The sequence below is a fragment of the Leucoraja erinacea genome, chromosome 28 (assembly GCF_028641065.1).
Source record: "Leucoraja erinacea ecotype New England chromosome 28, Leri_hhj_1, whole genome shotgun sequence".
Classification (NCBI taxonomy): Eukaryota; Metazoa; Chordata; class Chondrichthyes; order Rajiformes; family Rajidae; genus Leucoraja; species Leucoraja erinaceus.
Window position 1 is genome coordinate 18,523,838 of NC_073404.1, and position 21,459 is coordinate 18,545,296.

The 21,459-nt window shown below is 43.0% G+C and overlaps 2 protein-coding genes across 3 annotated transcripts in view; both read left to right on the plus strand.

Annotated features, from left to right (window-relative positions):
* The window catches only part of LOC129710735 (complement factor B-like), a 39,145-nt gene extending 27,711 nt beyond the window's left edge, over positions 1-11,434 (plus strand). Inside the window, exons 13-18 of the mRNA XM_055657935.1 lie at positions 1,741-1,885; positions 2,416-2,501; positions 5,111-5,241; positions 7,459-7,540; positions 9,399-9,448; positions 10,774-11,434. Coding sequence (XP_055513910.1) covers positions 1,741-1,885; positions 2,416-2,501; positions 5,111-5,241; positions 7,459-7,540; positions 9,399-9,448; positions 10,774-10,896 — 617 coding nt within the window. The 3' untranslated portion in view covers positions 10,897-11,434. The remainder of the gene's footprint in view (positions 1-1,740; positions 1,886-2,415; positions 2,502-5,110; positions 5,242-7,458; positions 7,541-9,398; positions 9,449-10,773) is intronic.
* A 2,333-nt stretch (positions 11,435-13,767) lies between these two features.
* LOC129710736 (P2Y purinoceptor 4-like) lies at positions 13,768-20,717 on the plus strand. 2 transcript variants are annotated; one of them, XM_055657936.1, is made up of 2 exons: positions 13,768-16,648; positions 18,538-20,717. In XM_055657936.1, exon 2 carries the CDS (start codon positions 18,538-18,540, stop codon positions 19,543-19,545), a length of 1,008 nt encoding a protein of 335 aa, XP_055513911.1. In that variant the 5' UTR covers positions 13,768-16,648; the 3' UTR covers positions 19,546-20,717. The 2 variants fall into 2 exon arrangements, with proteins under 2 accessions (XP_055513911.1, XP_055513913.1); XM_055657938.1 differs by lacking the exon at positions 13,768-16,648 and having other exon boundaries at positions 18,016-20,717.
* The last annotated feature ends 742 nt before the right edge of the window (positions 20,718-21,459 follow it).

Genomic DNA, 21,459 nt, shown 5'->3' on the forward strand with positions numbered 1-21,459 from the left:
TGCTTACTAATCCTTCCTCATTACACAATACCCAGTCTAGGATGGCCTGTCCTCTCGTCTGATCATCTATATATTGGTTTAAAAAACCCCATCCCGTATAGTATAGAGTATAGAAGCTGGGATGTAATGTTAAAATTGTACAAGGCATTGGTGAGACCAATTCTGGAGTATGGTGTACAATTTTGGTTGCCAAATTATAGGAAGGATGTCAACAAAATAGAGAGAGTACAGAGGAGATTTACTAGAATGTTGCCTGGGTTTCAGCAACTAAGTTACAGAGAAAGGTTGAACAAGTTAGATCTTTATTCTTTGGAGCACAGAAGGTTAAGGGGGGACTTGATAGAGGTCTTTAAAATGATGAGAGGGATAGACAGCGATGACATGGATAAGCTTTTCCCATTGAGAGTAGGGAAGATTCAAACAAGAGGATATGACTTCAGAATTAAGGGACAGAAGTGTAGGGGTAACATGAGGGGGAACTTCTTTACTCCGAGAGTGGTAGCTGTGTGGAATGAGCTTCCAGTGGAAGTGTTGGAGGCAGGTTCAATTTCATCATTTAAAAATAAATTGGATAGGTATATGGATGGGAAAGGAATGGAGGGTTATTGTCTGAGTGCAGGTAGATGGGACTAGGGGAAAATAAGTGTTCGGAACGGACTTGAGGGGCCGAGATGGCCTGTTTCCGTGCTGTAATTGTTATATGGTTATATGGTTATGCATTCCAGCAAATCCTCCTCCTCAGCGCTGCTACCAATTTGGTTGGTTGGAATGGCGGAGTTGACGTAGGGCCGAATGACATAATCTTACTCCTATCACTTATGAACTTACTGTTCCCCTAGCTCACATGAAAACAATGATTCACATTCATTGTAACGTCTGTCTGTTTTATTGGGTAACTGTGAAAAGACTTTGTCATGGAAATTGTGATTAGGAAATGGTGTAATAAACAGTGGAAAAAGTTTGGTAAGAAACTGAGCTAGGTTTGTGAACTCTGCTCTTTGCTTTGGGAGTGACTGTTTGTGACTTGGACCTGGCAATTTCCTAGTGCCCTATCCCCTGCTTATGTAGCAATGCTGTGGGACCAGAAGAGGACACCAATTGCAATGTCCTCTGGAAGTGCTGCGAGCCAGTATTAAGGTGGCAGTGGGGGTTGCACAGAAGAGGGGATCAGCAGAGGGGTATAGGTCTGTGCCTGCCAGTCAGAGGCCAATCCACGATTTAGACTTTAGAGATACAGCGTTGAAACAGGTCCTTCAGCACACCGAGTACTCGCGGGCCAGAGATCACCCCATACACCTGCACTATCCTGTACGCTAAGGGCAATTTATAATTTTACCGAAGCCAATTAACCAACAAACCTGCACGTCTTTGGGATGTGGGAGGAAACCCACGCACTCAGGGAGAATGTGCAAACTCCATACAGACAGCACCCGTAGTCAGGATCGAACCCTGGTCTGTGACGCTGTGAGGTAGCAGCTCTAGCACTGCGCTACTGTGCCACATGTTCGGACACCAGTGTTTGTGGAGGTTGAGGGTTATTTTGTTCAGCTAAAATACTGCAGCCGTGATTTCCTGGAAACTATCTGGATATATTTTCCCTCATTGATACATTTCTATGCTTTAATACAAAACTAGCACTGTTGGCTTTAACTGAATGTTTACTAGAGGAAACTTTAGGGGCGGGGTTCTTTATTAATTGCTCCGATGGCAGGAAAATAATTGTTGATTCTTACGTTTCAGGTTCAATTAGGAGGATGGATAGTTTGCAAACATTAACTTTGGAAGAGGTGATCTTGCATGACGACTTTAATAGACCCACAGAGATGAATAACGACATCGCCCTTTTGAAGGTTAAGGAAACCATCACCTACAGTTCTCATGTGAGGTATTTAACAGGCCAAGATGTTACCAAGAATAGCATGTGTTACGAAGCACTACTTTGATGCTTGTCTTACTTTATTATGGTCAGTCTTTAATTGACGCTATTTATTGTGACCCTATTTGAATGTTGACCTTTCCACCTGCCAACAAAAGGAATTACCAAGTGTATGGATAATTATATGAGGGCTCTTCCAATGATTTTACCATGAGGGTAATGAGTAGTTCAATCATTTGATCTGCAACGTTTCCAGCTCTGCGTTGATCTCAAGCAGGTTGGGAGAGGCAATGTTGCTTTGTACTCTTGCCTAGAATCAAATGTAGCAACAGTTGTCTTTTCAGACCTCTTCTGTTGTACCACCAGACTTTACTGAGCGATGTATTGTCTCCCAATGATAACTTGAAAAAGTATCAGGGATTGAATAGGGACCAGACATTGTCCAGTGAATGACTGGGTAAAACAGTGGTACGTGTAACTCCAATATCCCTTCTTCCCTAGTTCCAGTGGAATTAACCTTCTGGGCTCTTATCTTACAGGCCTGTTTGTTTGCCTTGCACCAAGAGGAGCGCACAACTACTCTCTTCACCTGGGGGCAATTGGAATGAAGCTTGTCAATCTGAAGGTAATGCGATTCACAAAATTTCCATTTTAATATAAATTGTCAGGTAAACTATTAAACATCATCAATAAAAGTTTAATCAGGTGTTATATAACGATTGGTCCATTTCATGGTGATAACACCTGACTGTAGGGATTCTCATGTTTAACGATACATCTCTGCATTCGTAGACTTTGCCTTCCTTGCCTGTAGTAGTTTTGTTTATTGTTCGGTATTTAATGCATCCTGGAGTCTAGATATTGTAATAATGAAATCTCTCATTATGTGAATGAGAATTATAACCTCACTCAGAGAAAACAATTTTCGTCCATTTATGTAAAAACCCTCACACCTTTCTCCTCTCTTTATAAAGGTGCCACATTCTAATTAGATATGTACAGTGTTAAGCATCTATTTTCAGATTCTTTTACAATTTAAAAAGTGATATTTGCTGTAAATTTCAATTTATTCTTAAACACTCTACCCCATACCATCCCTAATGTTGACAAATTCCATTTGTTGAGTTAAGGTACACTTATCAAAATATCAACTCTGTTTAAATAGCATTCCTGATATGAGAAAATATTTCCTGAACCCTGACAGGGCTTTTCAGAAGTAGTTATTAATGAGCAGAGGAAGTGGGCATTTTAACTTCTTGGGGCTATTCTGCTATTCCGTTAGGTCATGGCCAACTCCACAGAACACTTGTGCAGCTTGCCCCATATCCCTTCACGCCAATGGGTAACAAAAGTCTATCTCGGATTTAATGTTAACAATTCCATCAGATGCCATTCACAGACTCCCACCATCCTTGTTGTGTGGAAGTGGCTTCATGCTGAAAACCTGATCCTTCATTCCTAGACCGAGTCTTCAATCTGCTCACTGGCCCAGGTCATAGAGTCAGAAAGTTACTACGGAAACAGGCCTTTTGGCTCAATTTGTCCATGCAACCAAGATGCCCCATCTAAGATGACCCCATTTGCTTGCATTACATACCCTCTGAACCTTTCCTATGCGTGTACCAGTCCAAGTGTCTTTTAAATGCTGTTATTGTACCGTCCATACCAAACTCCTCTGGTAGCTCATAAATGAGAGCACATCACTCATTGAAAAGATTGCCCCTCAGGTTCCTATTAAATGTTGCCCCTCTCACCTTAAACCCTTGTCTTATGATTTATATTTTTCTTTGTCCTTCCTTTCTGTCACAATGACAATTCCACTTGATAGCTTGAATCAAAAACTAGTTCCATGGCTTCCGATACAATTACAGATGAGTTTCTATCCTTACGATTTATCCCTTGAACGACATATCATTCTTGTAAAACTCCAGCGCATTCCCTCCAAAGCGAGCACCTGAGGCAAGGCACTAGAACTCTTCATCATTCTTGCAAAGTTCTTGCATGTTACAACAACTTACATGAGTGGAGCATATATTCTACCTGCTCACAGATGAAGATAGTTTTCCCTGGACTCTGCCCTGGGGAAACTCCAACAGTGATGTCCTGGGGCCGGGATGAATGGCTATCCAACAAGCACAACCATCTTCCTTTGTGCAAAGTCTGACTCTGGCCATTGAAGTGTTTTCCCTGTTGACCTGTAGCTATTGACCTGTTTTTGTCAGGGTGCTTTGATGTCTCATTTCATCAAATGTCACCTTAGACTCAAGCCAGTCAATTCTCATCTCACTTCTGGAGGTCAGCTCCTTGGTCTGTGTGTGGATCAAGCTGATGTCGTGGTCTGGAGCTGAATGGTTCTGCCAAAACCCAAATGGGCTTTGATGAGCTAGTTATTGGTGAGTAAGTGCTGGTTGGAAGCACTGTCAATGACAGCTTTCATCACTGTGAGTTGGCCGATTGGGTGGATTTGCTGTGTCCTGTCTTTTGTGAACAGGGCAACTTTCCACATTGCTGAGTTGATGCCATTGTTGTGACTATAATGGAAGAACTTGCCTAGAAGTTTCTGGAGTGCTACAGGTAGGACGTTGTCTGGCCCCATACCATTTGCAGTATCCAGTGCTCTCAGCTAGTTCTCAATATAAGACCATAAGACTTAAAACATAGGATACAAAATTAGGCGATTCGGCCCATCGACACTACCCTGATCATGGCTGATTTACTTTTTTTTTTAAATCACGGTGGGGATGTCAAGAGGGAGCTGAGGTGGAACACTTGGAACTTGTGGCTTAACTTGGCTATAAATGCTTCAGTCTTTCCTTTGGCACTCACAAGCTGGGCCCCACCACTATTGAGTCTGGATGTTCTTGCCTTCAGCTGTTTAGTTGTCCACCTCCATTCGTGCCTAGATGTGACAGAGCTTCGATCGGCTGCCTTGCTTGTGCGATGGCATCTCTTTGTCTTTGGCTGTTCTTGCCTATTTTTACATGCAGACAGTCTTCTACTGTATCATCTCTAGACTTCCACCAGCCTTTAAGGAGGAGGCTGTCAAAGTTTAACTACTCTCTGAGATCATCTTGCTAGCTGAGAGGAGTGATTTTGGGAAGCTGAGATCTGGACACACAATGCCCAGTTCCTGCATTCGAAAGATTCAGATGCCACATGTTCTGTACATTACGATAATGCTGCAAGTTTAGTTGAAACAGTGGTGATGAACATTGTATGAATATTTCTTCTCAGCTATTAGGTTGACGGGTGACGGTGGAAGAAAGGCGACGAAACTCTCGGGTTACGTGACCGGGTGGGGATACCACAGGAAAGCATCAAGGATATCGAGTATCGACCTGCTTCACGCTCAAATAAACATTGAGGTACATTATAGAATGTCCCTTTCCCTAACTCTTTCCCTCAAGTTCTTTGTGCAAAGCCTGACCAAAGAAACAAATACATGCCGTGGAATGTAGCTTCTTGCTGTAGAAGCAGGTAGAGCAGAGGGATCTAGGATTGCAGGTGCATGGTTCCTTAAAGTTGGCATCACAGGTCAATAAGGTGGCCAAAGAGGCTTTTGACACATTGCCCTTGGGAGGTCATGTTGCAGTTATATAAGACGTTGGTGAGACCACATTTAGAGTATTGTGTTCAGTTCGGGGCATCATGTTATAGGAAAGATGTTGTCAAGTTGGAAAGGGTACAGAGAAGATTTACGAGGATGTTGCCAGGACTCGTGGGTCTGAGCTACAGGAAGAGTCTGAGCAGGCTGGGACTCTACCTTGGAACACTGGAGGATGAGGGTGATTTTACAGAGGCGTATAAAATCATGAGAGGAATAGATTGGGTAGACACAGAGTCTGTTGCCCAGCGTAGTGGAATCGAGAACCAGAGTACATAGTTTTAAGGTGAAGGGGGAAAGATTTAATAGGAATCGGAGGGGCATGTTTTTTCATGCAAAGGATGGTCGGTGTAAAGAACGAGCTGCCAGAGGAAGTATTTGAGGCAGGGAATATGGCAACGTTTAAGAAACAATTAGACAGGAACGTGCCCTTCACGACGCCAGTAAAGACGCGCACGGGAACTCTCCCCCACCTGTGCATGCGCAGGTACGGACACTGTTTTACGTAAAACATTTTTAAACCTTAAAAACTTTTACCATCAATCTGAACAAAACTTGTTTCATTTACAGCACAGGACAATGGTGAGTAAGGTGGGGCAAAAATCATACCGCTGTCATGTACCATTTTTGCGCAAATAGAGGTACAAGCACAAACAAACAAACAAATAAGATGAGAGTTTTAGTAATATATATATAGACAGGCCAAATGTGGGCTGGTAGACTAGTGTAGATGGAACTTGTTGGTCAGAGTGGGCAAGTTGGGCGAAAGGGCCTGTTTCCACACTGCATTACTTTATGATTCCTACAAACCTACTGCAATACATTGACTTTGTATAATCAGATGCATTGGGCATGGGCCAAATATTGGCGTATAAAACATTCAGCAGAAAAGTATCTATGGAGAAATTTATAATACTAAAATTCGGTTGTTTGGCCAAATGAGATTTAACAGTAAAAGCCCGTAAGAGTTGTAATTGACTGCAGTGTGGGTAGATGAAAATGGTCATCATTTTAATCATGTAGTGGGTTCAATTGCTTTTAAAAAAAGGTTAATAGATCTATTACAGCAAGAATTAGTTAATTGCTCTAAAAATGGAAAATGCTGGAAATACTCAGCAGGTCATGCAGCATCTGTGGGAAGTGCAACAGTGAACATTTCAAGTCACGAATGGGAAAGACAAAATGTTAGTTTTTGGTAGGTTGGAGGAAGAAAGAAGGGAATATCTCTGAGAGGGTGAGATCGACGACTTATGTGTAAGAAGGAACTGCAGGTGCTGGTTTAAACCGAAGAGAGACAAACAGCTAGCGTAACTCAGCGTGTCAGACAGCATCCCTGCAAGAAAAGGAATAGGTGACGTTTCGGGTCAAGACCCTTTTTCAGTCCCATCAGGTGATTTAATCTGACCGTTAAGATGCAATTAAGATCAGCTTTGATTAGTTGGTCTGTGTAATGTGTGGCTAAAAGTAGACCTCTGGGTTGCGCCCAGCGGCCCAGAATATACAAAGAAAAAGCTAAGCGAAATGATGCTCGGCAGAACTGACCATTTCTGATGTAGACACTGTGGCACAATAGTTGAGTTGCCGCCTTACCGCGCCAGTGATCCACGTTCGATCCTGACTACAGATGCTGTCTGTGCGGAGTTTGTACATTCACCGAGTGAACGCGTGGGTTTTATCCGGGTGCTCCGGTTTCCTCCCACATTCCGTTTTCCTCCCACACCCTACCTACACACACTAGAGACAATCTTTTACATTTATAACCAAAAGTTATAAAAATTAACCTACAAACCTGTACGTCTTTGGAGTGTGTGAGAAAACCAAAGATCTCAGAGAAAACCCACGCAGGTCATGGGGAGAACGTACAAACTCTGTACAGAGGATGGATCCCGGGTTTCTGGTGCTGTAAGGCAGTTGTTCTACCGCGGCGCCACCGTGCCGCCCATTCTTGGATTACATTGAGTGTTCCTTACTTTTGTAGAATCGTCTTGCATGTGATTCCCCATTTCCACTGACTGAAACCATGTTCTGCGCGAGAGGCGAAAAGACAGACAGCTGCCAAGGTATGTCTTTCCTTCCTGAGGCCATCAATTCCTTTGAAGGAATTAACTCTGAACAGAAATGCAATTCCGTCACCACACGCTGCTTGATGTAACTAGTGATTTTGCTACCTTTTTCAATCATTCAATTGTGAAGCATGATTCTGGTGGCACGTCTGCACAGCTGGTAGATCCACTGCCTCACGGATCCAGTGGCCCAAGTTCAATCCTGACCTCAGGTGCTGTATATCAGGAGTTTGCACGTTCTCACTGAGACTTGCATTTCCTCCCACGTGCAGTTTGGTAGTTAATTGGCCATTGTATGTGTGAGAAGGAACTGCAGATTCTGGTGGGGGGGGAGGGGGCTTGATGGGATGGTGGGAAGAATGGAATGGGATTAGTGCTGTATCATTTGTATCTATAAGCCTAATCAAATCCCTTAGTTTTCATTTAGTACTCTATAAAAGCTCCATTCTGATACAAAGTTTGGTGTCGCTGTTAACCCCTTTCCGTCCGCCAACAATTGCCCCGCAATGGAAAGTATCAGGCTACTTCATTCTAATGTCAAGTTGAGTCTCAACGTTGACTCACACTGACCTCTTCCTCCCAGTTATTCATAGCTACAGGATGTTTATTCCCGCACAGGTTAATCAATGAAGCATAGGGTGATTATCCATCTGTTTATCTTTATTAAAAATCAGCCGTCGGGCACCGTCACCCTGTCTGTGGATCCTACAGTGGCCACGTCAGAAACATTAAACCAGGCTCATCCAGCTAGGTGAAGAAGAAGTGCCGTCTCAGCTTTTGCCTTGCGATCTTACAGATTATTCTTCCTCACACATCACCATTAACTCCCCTTGGATTATTTGTTCGACTAGCCAACACCAAGGAGTAGTTTACAATAATACAATTATCAGCATGTCTGTGGGATGCGGGTAGAAACTGGAGCACAAGGGGGAAACCCACATGGTCACAGAGAAAACATGCAAACTCCACGTAGACCGCACCCAAAGTCAGGACTGATTATGGTCCCTGGACCCGTGGGGCAGCTGCATGACCTGGTACACCATCATGTTGCCTTACTGTAACAGGATCTTTGTTGCTCCTGAATTCAACCAAGCTTATTTGGTGGGTGTGGAGTAAAGAATGACAAATGATAAAGGGAATGGAGGAAAATGAGTCAATACCCAGTTACTTTGTGAGTTCTTCAGTGTCGGCTTACAAAACCTCACTTCCCCACTTTATTGTAGGGAGTGATATTCGCACCGAGGTTTTGTAGGTAACTGTTTCTAACTAGCCCTTCAGGTGTTTGACATGTTGGTATTCTGTGGATATTGAATGGTTAAATTACTGGGTTTGAAAGCAAGTTGCAGCATGTGGTCAGTGTGCTGGCCAGCTGTTGCGAAAGAGGAAGGAAAAGGGGCTTGAGACCAAAAGAGGAAGTGAAAACGAACCGGAAGCCACAAGGAGAAGGAAAAAACGGGCTGGAGAACAAAGGTTCTTGGTTTCTTCTCTGTACCCGCACCACCCCCCTCCGTCCCCAACCTCCTCAACTACTCATCACACTGACTCAGCGGGATTTCCCCATTGGAATGTTGTGACCGCACTGTTAGCAACACAGGTGAAGCAGGGCTTAGCTAATGAGGTGGATGAAGGGGTTTACAAACCTTAACCTCACCATCTGAAAGTCTCCCATTCGACAAAGACACTAGGACCAAAGGGAAGTCCCTCTCTTTTTCAAGGACCGGGAAGAGTGCTGGGCTCTTTCTGAGATCTGATGGGGTGGAACATACCCCTTCATCCCTCAAATAGGATTTAATCAGATGAACAGTATTTCCGCTACTTGATAAAGTCTCACTATTTTCCTCACTGTCTTTGGCAGGAGACTCTGGTGGGCCCTTTGTCTTGGAGAGAAACCACCGGTGGATCCAGGTACTTCATCTTAACTACTTTAGATAATATTCAGAATGACCATGGACAGATTTCACCTAATTGCTTTTGATTAATTATTTCATTAAATGTATTTTGAAATGAATGCAATTAACTGAAATGTAATTGCATTATTTCTTTATGTTACATTTACATTGATCTATTTGAATTACTGGATCGATTTGTGTGAATTTTTTTTATTAATTTAACGTGGGTTGTGGGTGAGCTGAGAAATAATGCTGCATTGAGTAAGAAACGTCACTGTTTTTCTTTTTAATTCAATTAGCACCCAGTATATCCTGGTGTGACAGTTCATGGCCACGTGAAGTGTACATCCATTGCTTTCTGGGAATGTTTATTAAAGAAATAGAGGGAGTACAGAGAAGGTTCACCAGACTGATTCCTGAGATGTCAGGACTTTCATATGAAGAAAGACTGGATAGACTCGGCTTGTACTCGCTAGAATTTAGAAGATTGAGGGGGGATCTTATAGAAACTTACAAAATTCTTAAGGGGTTGGACAGGCTAGATGCAGGAAGATTGTTCCCGATGTTGGGGAAGTCCAGAACAAGAGGTCACAGTTTAAGGGGGAAAATATTTAGGACCGAGATGAAAAAAACATTTTTCACACAGAGAGTGGTGAATCTCTGGAACTCTCTGCCACAGAAAGTAGTTGAGGCCAGTTCATTGGCTATATTTAAGAGGGAGTTAGATGTGGCCCTTGTGGCTAAAGGGATCAGGGGGTTATGGAGAGAAGGCAGGTACGGGATACTGAGTTGGATTATCAGCCATGATCATATTGAATGGCGGTGCAGGCTCGAAGGGCCAAATGGCCTACTCCTGCACCTAATTTCTATGTTTCTATGTTTCTAAATCTGGCACGGTAATGTGATGAGATAACGAGAAACGTGGCAAAATTTATTCAAAAAGAAAAAGAAAGCATATATAAGGTCTGGAAAGTTGAAATTAGACATGGCTCCTTAGGAATAAAGGAAACAGGAAAGATACTAAAAGCTGGAGTAACTCAACGGGTCAGCCAGCCTCTCTGGAGAAAAGGAATAGGTGATGTTTAGGGGCGAGACCCTTCAGGCTGAGAGTCAGGGGATAGGGGATAGGGAGTCTAGAGATATGAAAGGGTAAGATGTGAAAATTACAGATCAAAGCAGATGCTGGGAAGGAAATGTAGAGGGCTTCATTGTTAGCTGAGGGGAAAACACCACAAAGTTGTCAGGAGGAGCTCAAACAAAGAGTTCTCACATCCTCGGTGTTCGTTGCATCTGCATATCCCACCTTGAACTAACATGCAACCTTTCATGACCCATCCATAGATTGGCATCGTCAGTTTTGGAAAATCGACTACCTGTGGACAGGACATCATGGGGATTTATTCCAGCGTGCCCAAATTGATGAGCTGGATTAAAGAGAGAGTAACAGATGTGGAGTATGAATAAAGAGTCAAGATCACAATACGAACATCCCATGTGCAGGAGTTTCATGTCAGAACCCCAGTAAATTGAAGGAAGCAAGTCGACTGATCCACGCGTCATCCCATATATCTTAGACGTGTGAATAATTACATTAAGTTAGCAGCCAGAGGAAATTACCCCCCCCCCCCCCCCCCCCCCCAGTGTGATGCAACCAGCAAGACTGCACTACTAAAAATAAAAGTGTTTCATGCAGAATGCAGACTATACACTGAGAAAAAAATCTTCATAATGTCCAATAAAACCACTACTTTGATATTGCGTTTCAAGGGTGTGTCAGAATGTCGAAGCAAGCACATTACACTTTTACATAAATAACCAGGGAAAAACTTAACCTGGAAGAAAAGTATTGAGGTGAGTTTGCATGAGGCCTCACTCTGACAATGGAGGAGGCCAAGAACAGGAAGGTCAGAATGGGAATGCGTCTCGTCCTCATCAGCTCCCAAGATGAGGCTTTCCATTCTAGGACATCCGAGATGTCCTCGTTCTTTAGTAAATGTGACTGCCCCCTGCTGCCACAGATGGATCCCTTGCCTGCCAAAACCATAGTTCCGCTCTCTCTCTCTCCCTCCCACCCCCCAAACAGAAAAAGGCGTTCCCCTGGTCCTTATCCTTCACCCCACCAGCCTCCGCATCCAACACATTATCCTCCGAACAGCACCTCATATTCCACTTGGGTAGCTTAAAACCCAACAGTATGAACATTGAACCCTCTCTCTCCTTCCCCCACATTCCCTCGATTCTTTTGTGTGCCCCACCTGGACTCGCATCTATTTCTCTCCCCCCCCCCCCCCCCCCCCCCCCCTTCCACCTACATTCCTCCTCTCCTCTCGCTTCACAATGTGGAACTCTTCATTCTTTCTCTCACACCTTGTGTCTTTTCATCTCCACCCTTTGTCCAACCATCTGCCTTTCAAACCGCACGGGCTCCTCCCTTGCATCAACCTAATACCTGAGGAGGATGCTAGGAGACTGCAAGGTGACTTGGATAGGCTGGGGTGAGTGGGCAAATGTTTGGCAGATGCAGTTTAATGTGGATAAATGTGAGGTTATCCATTTTGGTGGCAAAAACGGGAAAGCAGATTATTATCTAAACGGTGGCCGATTGGGAAACGGGGAGATGCAGCGAGACCTGGGTGTCATGGTACACCAGTCATTGAAGGTAGGCATGCAGGTGCAGCAGGCAGTAAAGAAAGCGAATGGCATGTTGGCCTTCATAGCAAGAGGATTTGAGTATAGGAGCAGGGAGGTTCTACTGCAGTTGTATAGGGTCTTGGTGAGACCACACCTGGAGTATTGCGTGCAGTTTTGGTCTCCAAATCTGAGGAAGGACATTATTGCCATAGAGGGAGTGCAGAGAAGGTTCACCAGACTGTTTCCTGGGATGTCAGGACTGTCTTATGAAGAAAGACTGGATAGACTTGGTTTATACTCTCTAGAGTTTAGGAGATTGAGAGGGGATCTTTTAGAAACTTACAAAATTCTTAAGGGGTTGGACAGGCTAGATGCAGGAAGATTGTTTCCGATGTTGGGGAAGTCCAGGACAAGGGGTCACAGCTTAAGGATAAGGGGGAAATCCTTTAAAACCGAGATGAGGAGAACTTTTTTCACACAGAGAGTGGTGAATCTCTGGAACTCTCTGCCACAGAGGGTAGTTGAGGCCAGTTCATTGGCTATATTTAAGAGGGAGTTAGATGTGGCCCTTGTGGCCAAGGGGATCAGAGGGTATGGAGAAAAGGCAGGTACGGGATACTGAGTTGGATGATCAGCCATGATCATATTAAATGGCGGTGCAGGCTCGAAGGGCCGAATGGCCTACTCCTGCACCTAATTTCTATGTTTCTATGTTTCTGCCAGGCTTTTCATTCTTTTGAAGAGGTGATCCAGTTGTTCGGGTTTGCTCGCGGAGATTCAGCGACAATCACCCCATCTCCTCGTTACTACACTTATCATTTTATATTCCTTATTCCATATACAATTCACTTTCACATTATGTGTATTCTCCAACACAGTGCTCACTATGGGAATCAGTTCCATATTCCAAAAAGTGGCAATAGTAAAGTATCTCCTCATCTACCTTTTTTTTCCCACTTTTAGGAAGACAAGCATGTATTGATGCAAATTCAAGCCCCTTCATTGGACTAAGATTGATAATTGCTCCAACGATAGTTTTTGCTCCGCATTAAGATTGTTATCATAGTTACCGCAAAGTTGCCCAATCAATAGACAATAGGTGCAGGAGTAGGCCATTTGGCCCTTCGAGCCAGCACCGCCATTCAATGTGATCATGGCTGATCATCCCCAATCAGTACCCCGTTCCTGCCTTCTCCCCATATCCCCTGACTACTCTATTTTTAAGAGCCCTATCTAGCTCTCTCTTGAAAGCATCCAGGGAACCTGCCTCCACCGCCCTCTGAGGCACAGAATTTCTCCGTTCTAAATGGCTCACTCCTTACTCTTAAACTGTGGCCCTTGGTTCTGGACTCACCCAACATCGGGGACATGTTTCCTGCCTCTAGCTTGTCCAAGCCCTTAACAATCTTATATGTTTCAATGAGAGCCTCTTATCCTTCTAAACTCCAGAGTGCACAAGCCCAGATGCTCCATTCTCTCAGCATATGACAGTCCCGCCATCCCGGGAATTAACCTTGTAAACCTACACTGCACTCCCACAAGTGATGATGTAACTACATTACAGTTCAGTTTAATTTAATATTATAACATGATCAAGTTCGATTGTACACTCTGCATTTAGTTTGGTCTCATTTGTTTGATTGTGTAATCCAATGTGTATGGAAGCGTTTCTATTGTGTAAAACTTCTATTGTGTAAAAGGGCACACTGTCATGTTTCTTGATCTGACACCTTTACTGGATCAAACAAATCCCTTATGAGTCTGAAGAAGCATCCTGACCTGAAACGATGCTCACCCATTCCCTCTGCAGATGCTTCCTGACCCTCTGAGATGCTCCAGCACTTTGAATTTTGGCCAAGGTTCCAGAGCCTGCATTTGGAAAGCAGTGACAGGATCGGTCAAAGTCAGCATGGATTTGTGAAGGGGAAATCATGCTTGACTAATCTTCTGGAATTTTTTGAGGATGTAACAAGTAGAATGGATAAGGGAAAGCCAGTGGATTTGGTGTATCTGGACTTTCAAAAAGCCTTTGACAAGGTCCCACACAAGAGATTAGTGTGCAAAACTAGAGCACATGGTATTTGGGGTAGGGTATTGACATGGATAAAGAACTAGTTGACAGAATGGCAGGCAGTGATTAATGGGGTGCCGCAAGGCTCGGTGCTGGGGCCCCAGTTATTTACCATATAAACGATTTAGACAAGGGTATTAAATGTGACATCTCCAAGTTTGTAGATGACACAAAGCTGGGTGACAGTGTGAGCTGCGATGAGAATGCTATGAGGCTGCAGAGTGACTTGAATAGGTTGGTTGAGTGGGCAGATGCATGGCAGATGCAGTATAATGTGGATAAATGTGAGGTTATCCACTTTGGTGGCAAGAACAAAAAGGCTGAATTTTTTGAATGGTGTCAGATTAGGAAAAGGTGAGGTGCAACAAGACCTGGGTGTTCTTGTACATCAGTCACTGAAAGTAAGAATGCAGGTACAGCAGGCAGTGAAGAAAGCAAATGGCATGTTGGCCTTCAGAGCAAGAGGATTTGAGTGTAGGAGCAAGGAGGTCCGACTGCAATTGTACAGGGTCCTGGTGGGACCACACCAGGAGTATTGTGTGCAGCATTAGTCTCCTAATTTGAGGAAGAACATTTTACTATAGAGGGAGTGCAGCATAGCTTCCCCAGGTTAGTTCCCGGATTGGCAGGACTGACATATGATAAAAGAATGGGTCAACTGGGCTAATATTCACTGGAATTTAGAAGGATGAGAGGGCATCTTATAGAAGCATGTAACATTCTTAAGGGATTGGACAGGCTAGATGCAGGAACAAAGTTCCCCATGTTGGGGAGTCCAGAACCAGGAGACACGGTTTAAGAATAAGGGGTTGGCCATTTAGGACTGAGACGAGGAAAAGCTTTTTCACCCAGAGAGCTGTAAATCTGCGGAATTCTCTGCCATAGAACGCAGTGGAGGGCAATTCCAGAGACAGAGAGTGGTGAATCTCTGAAACTCTCTGCCGCAGAGGGTAGTCGAGGCCAGTTCATTGGCTATATTTAAGAGGGAGTTAGATGTGGCACTTGTGGCTAAGGGGATCAGAGGGTATGGAGAGAAGGCAGGTACGGGATACTGAGTTGGATGATCAGCCATGATCATATTGAATGGCGGTGCAGGCTCGAAGGGCAGAATGGCCTACTCCTGCACCTAATTTCTATGTTTCTAATTCACTGAATGTTTTCAAGAGAGAGTTAGATTTAGCTCTTAGGGCTAAAGGAATCAAAGGATATGGGGAAAAAGCAAGAACAGGGTAATGATTTTGGATGGTCTCTATACCTCGGTGTACGGTATTTACTACAAGTCTTCAGTCATTTGCCATCCCTCTTATTCCATGATTCAATAATCCAATGGTGTTGCCACATTTTCTCTTGTATCATCTGCCTGAACGTTTGCAGCAAAATTCTAGCCTGACACCTCCCAAACATCAACTCAGTTTGCAGGTGACCATGGCAGGAGAATGTTGCGCATCCCCAAGTTGCTCAAGTATGAAAGGTCGTTTACTAAGGTCGTCGCAGTCTGTCATTTTGGGACTAGAGTCACTGAAGTCAATCCAGGTCAACCATTCGGTGACAAATGAGTCAAAGCCAATCTCTTTTGCCAAAGGACATTCATGAACCTAACTGAGAGTGTAAGCTGAAGATAGGAAATGCTGGTGTAACTCAGCGGGACAGGCAACATCTCTGGATAAGACATTTGTGTCTATCTTTTGTGTAAACCTCTATCCAGAGATGTTGCCTGTCTCACTGAGTAACTCCAGCATTTTGTGTCTGTCTTGGTGTAAACCAGCATCTGCAATTACTTCCTACACATGAGAATGTAAACCTCTCCGCTTTGTGATCACTTTTACAAATAACTGTCACGGCATCAAGTGGTGGGGCTGGGAAGTCAGAACCCTCGTCATTGGTCGGCATGGTCACGTGACCGCGGGGGGTTCATTCGCAGAGTTTTAGTTATCAGCGCTCCCCCCAGCGACAGGACCTGTGTTCTTTAGCTCGACTAGGCATGCGGTTCTTACGGGTTTATGTTTGTTTTTAGCGAATTAAAAACTATCTCACTCAACCCGCCTGGTCTCCCTTCATGACGATTATTTATTGCAAATGAATGTAAAACCTCAAACATACAAGTATTGAAATTTGTTTTCTGTATTATTGCAGGCTCCAAGTTTACTAGCTCAGTGGCATTAGTGTGACACAGCCATACCTGTACACAAGGCTGTGAAATAACAAATTCAATCGGGTTTTAAAAAATGCTGAGTGTGATATAACCTCTGAACTTACTGGACAAACAAATCAAACTATTTATAAAAGTATCTTTCCTTTTGTCTTTCAGTAACTTGACAGTTAACTAATTTCCTGATTTAAAAACAAAACATTTGGTAACTTTCAGACATGCAGGATGTTGAATTATGTTCCCAATTTTGGGCCTCTCTTAAATTTCATCATCCACATAAGGAATAGTAAGAGTTGTGAAACGAGTTTCAATAGATATTCTTGCTGAGCACTGTCGCTGCTGCACTGGGACGTCAAGGCAGACTGGTAAGCAATCATCTCCTTTTATAAAATTCTGATCGCTTAATGAGTAGGGTCTTCTTGCATATGGCGTGCACAGCCTAAAGTTGTTGGTCAACTTGTTCTATTTGATCTTATATTATTGTGCACCACAGGTTGATTGCATTCGTTGAAACAGGGTGTATCACGTGAAGGTTGCAATCTCCCAGCCCAATGAGTAGCGTCATAGAGGTATAAAACATGAAAACAGGCGCTTTGGCCCAACCCGTGCATACTGACCAGGTTGCCTAACTGAGTGGTCCCACTTAACTGCGCCTGACACATATCCCTCCAAAACTTTCCTATCCATGTACCCATCCGAGTGTCTTTTACGTAACTGGAGAAAGGTCCCAACCAGGAATGTCATTGTGTCCATTTCCCCGCATAGAAGCTGACTGACTCGAGTTCATCCATCAGCTTGTTATTTGCTCAAGATTCCATCATCTGCATTCTCTTGTGTCTTGTCTATTAATTATCATAATACCCCTTTTCCTGGCAGTTCGCTTCACCACCCTCTGTGTGAAAAATTGCCACTCAGGTCATTTGAAAATCTACACCCCTCTCACCTTCAATCTGTGCCCTCTACTTTTAAACTCCCCAAAAGACTGTGACTATTCACCTTATCTATTATCCCCCTTGTGATTATTACAGACCTCTCAGGCTCATGCACACCACGGGTAAAAGACCATGCTTATCCCCTCCTTCTTATCAAACCTTCTGAACCCGCTAACATCCTCATGTTTGTAAAACAGAAAAATAGTTATTAAAAATCTATCGTAGGGAACATTAATTTTTTTTCCGTTAGCAGTGACTTGGGGGAAGACAACGACTGCTTTCCTGTGTTCAAGGGTGACTGATGGGGCCAGTGAGGGACCGCCAAACTGCCTCAACTGTGGCAAGAATGTGTCTAGTGAGATGGGGTTGGGGAGGTGGGGGTCAGGGTGTTATGAAGAGGCGTTGCTTGGTTTCTATTTCCACCTCGTGAACTCCCATAACAGAGTTCAGATTAAACTATCGGTTTTGGGATTCCAAGTACCATATTGTCACAAAGTGTTGGAGTAACTCAGCAGGTCATGTATCATCTCTGGAGAAAATAGATAGGTGATGTTTCAGGTTTTGACCCTTCCTTAGTCTGAAGAAGTGTCCTGATCTGAAACGTCACATATCCATGGTCTTCAGAGATGCCACACTGACCATCAATCACCCGATCGCACTAGTTCTATGTTATCCCACTTTCGCAACCAATCTCTACACATGAGCAATTTTGGGCACCATATCTGAGGATGGCAGAGTATGCTAAATGGGCCGAATGGCCTAATTCTGATCCTATCACATGACCTTATAACCTTATGATGTGAGGCACAATTTGCAGAGGCCAATTAACCTTAACCAAATTAATCAGCATGTCTTTAGGACGTGGGAGGAAAATGGAGCACTTGGAGGAAACCCATGTGGTCACAAGAAGAACGTGCAAAATTCACACAGACAGCACCCATGGTCAGGATCGAACCTGGGTCTCTGGTGCTGTAAGACAGCAGCTCTACCAGCTGCGCCATTCTGTGTACTTCATTTTCCAAAAGGAATTTGCTAAGACCCAACCAAAATCAAACGCAGAGGAGTGGAGATTCAGGGAATAGGCGATGAGTGGATAGGAAGCAGGTGTGTGCATGGGGTGGGGGTTGGACAATGGGATGGCAGTGAACAAAATGGAAGAGGACACAATGTACAGACCAAGTGCAAAGTATTATAGTAAAGCAGGTCTGCAGCCATTATCCAATGTTCTACAGCACTGTTTGCTCATGACCAAAAAGTCAAGCAATGCTAGAGAAGGGTTGGTCAATTTAAATTATATTTTTGGTTCTTCTTCTTCGTCATAGATGGCCCTTACTGAAGAAACAGGCAATTCATCAGTCATAGCCACAATTAATAGAACATGTTTGCTGGATGAACAGTTCCTCACAATAATGATGCCTCCGATCCTTACAATCTTCTTCATTTTAGCTGCAAGCTTCAACAGTCTGGCCCTATGGATATTTTGCTCGCACATGAAGAAAAAGACCCCAATTGACATTTTGATGTTGAATCTGTGCATGGTCGACTTGCTTTTCACACTCACCTATCCTCTCGTAATAATTTACCACAGCAACAGCAATTATTGGATATTTGGAAACTTTGTGTGCAAACTCCAAACATTCATGATGTATTGTACCGTGTTGGCAAGTGTCTTCTTCCTGACATGCATCAGCAATTATCGATGTTACGTGATCATCAAGCCTATCCACTCCCAAAGCAGGGTTACAAAGAAATGTACCATTATTATTTGTGTGTTGATCTGGTTATTAGCTGGTTTATTCGCATTTCCGTCTTTTTATAGAGTCAATGTTTTTGAATTGAATGGAAAAATACATTGTTTGAGCTTCAATCATCCAAATGTAGAGACAGATGTACTCACTTTCACTATTATGTTGTTTATTTTGACCTTTGGAATTCCATTTATATCCTTGCTGGTGTCAACTTTACTTATTCAAAGGAAATTGGCCAATTTGACATTAACTGCTCATTCAGAAAAAGGCCGACATGCTATCAGGATGATGATAGTGATATTGTGCATCTTTGTAATATGCTTTCTTCCTATAAACGTAGCACGTTTAATTATGTCCGTTGTGAGTGTCAAGAGCTGCAAAAATTACCAACAAATCGGAGTGGTTTACTACTGTTGCGTTCTTGCCCTTTACGCCAATAATGTTCTGGATCCTTTTGTGTATTTTTACGCTGGCACCAAATATCGTTCAAAGCTCATTAATGCCATCAAAGGTGTGGCCTTTTGTAACAAGCTGCCAATAGCTGCCAGCAGCACCCAATCCAACACTGAGTCAAGAGTGTGACCATTGATCCAAATATTTAGAATATGCTGTTATTAGGCCAATGTTTACTCAAAATTATGCAATTTGTGCAGCATTATCTGTGTTTTCATTTGCACTTCAAGTTAAATGTTAAACTTAAGGCTAGATGACCTGTCCAATGGATCAGGCTCACCATTACTAATGCCATTGGATCAGGCAGAGGAATGGACAGCATCATTTTTTAACTAATGTTAAAAACAGACTAGCAGGCCATTCTTTTACTAATTGAACGCCTACAAATGCTTGCCGTTGTTTGTAGCTAATTACAAAAGTGAATGATTGTGTTATGCTTCCCTAAATATGTCTCTGAAATAAGCATTTAAGGCACTTGAAACTTTTCAGCAAGAATTGTTTTGTTTTGTCATATCCTGATGCTCTTTTATCGTTGCTCCCATGAAATTATCTATCTATGCAAATAAAAATATTGAATCTAAGACAGTTGTTGACAATCCATTCACTTACGTATGAAAACTGGAAGGAAGAGAGAATGAAAGAAAAATGACAATCAGATAAGGACTCAAAAAGACAGGTGGTTTATAATTGTTTTTAAGTCCTTGCCATTGCACAGGAGTTGGATTTAAACCAACTTACTACGGGAATGGGAACCTGACAGTTTCAGATGGTGAGAAGAAAAAGCTTCATTAATGCATCAGGAAGACAGAGTCACGCTTGAAGATCAGTGTCACCAAACATTGCAATGGTTTGGACATCAGTTCAATGAGTGAGAAAATAAAGTCAATGAACAGGAGCACAGATAGACATGTGAAACTAAGATGTGGTTGTTGTTCGTGCTACTGGCTGAAAGATGGACATAAACTGCGCGTTGTCGTTATTCTCATGAATTTGCTAACCAGGCCAATCATTCATATCAAAGATGGGAAATCCATTGCAACCTCAATTTGAATTAATAAATCCTATACAATATTAGGTGTAAATTTCTTGATGTTTTCTAATATAACCTACTGCTCCAAATAGCCACAGTATTGCCATGTCTAAAGGTCCATGGTTGCATTTGGACTGCTAACCCAGTCTCCTGTGGATTAATTTTTCTCTCCAACAAATCACTTCAACTTTGTCTGCACCCAAATGTTCCCATCTGTTCTACTCTCATCTACACAGTTCCCACACTTTCCTATAATAGACAGAAAAAAAATTCTCCCCTCAGACTCAAGGACGTGGTTCAAATCCCATTCTAGATTCCCAAGTGGATAATCTTGCACAACAGCTGGGAACAAGAGAGTGAATCCTGTACTGATGATGGTGCTTTCCTTCAGATGAGACCTTAAATCTAATGACTTTATTTGGGAAATATTAATAAAATGAAGCTGACAAGAGGGAATCTGCCACACTTACCATTTGCTACTGTGTTTACTTGCACAACAGCGACAGCATTTTTTTGGAACAAAACAAAAATTGACCAGTCAACCTTTATCCTCAATTCAGTTTGCTCCATCATGGCTTGGAAAAATCTTGGCAATGAGTATTTTAAACCCTGCCAATTTGAGAAATGCTTCACTGTCAATGCAAGCCTGTCTATGCAATCCATTTAATGAGGGTGGATTGAAAACTTAGTTCTTGACATTGTCGCCCTTATCTCCATATTTCAACATCATTTTCAGGGTCTGCCCATCACTGGCAAGACCAGCATTTACTGTCCATCCAAAAATGTCGATGAGAAGGTGATGATGATATGTCTTCTTGAAACCCTGCAGAATATCTGCGAGAGTACTCCCACTCACCAGTTCTCCTCCTCCCTCTTGGTCACGAACCTCTCGACTCAACCCACCCAATAGTGAAAAACTCGATAAACCTGGTTATCCTTCATCTCCCAAATATTTCCAAACCACAATAGAACGCCCAACAGCCAATTGTTAATTATTCTGATTTCCAACAACT

Excerpts from the sequence above, each read along its gene's own strand:
- LOC129710736 (XM_055657936.1), top strand. The coding sequence starts at position 18,538 with ATGGCCCTTACTGAAGAAACAGGCAATTCATCAGTCATAGCCACAATT.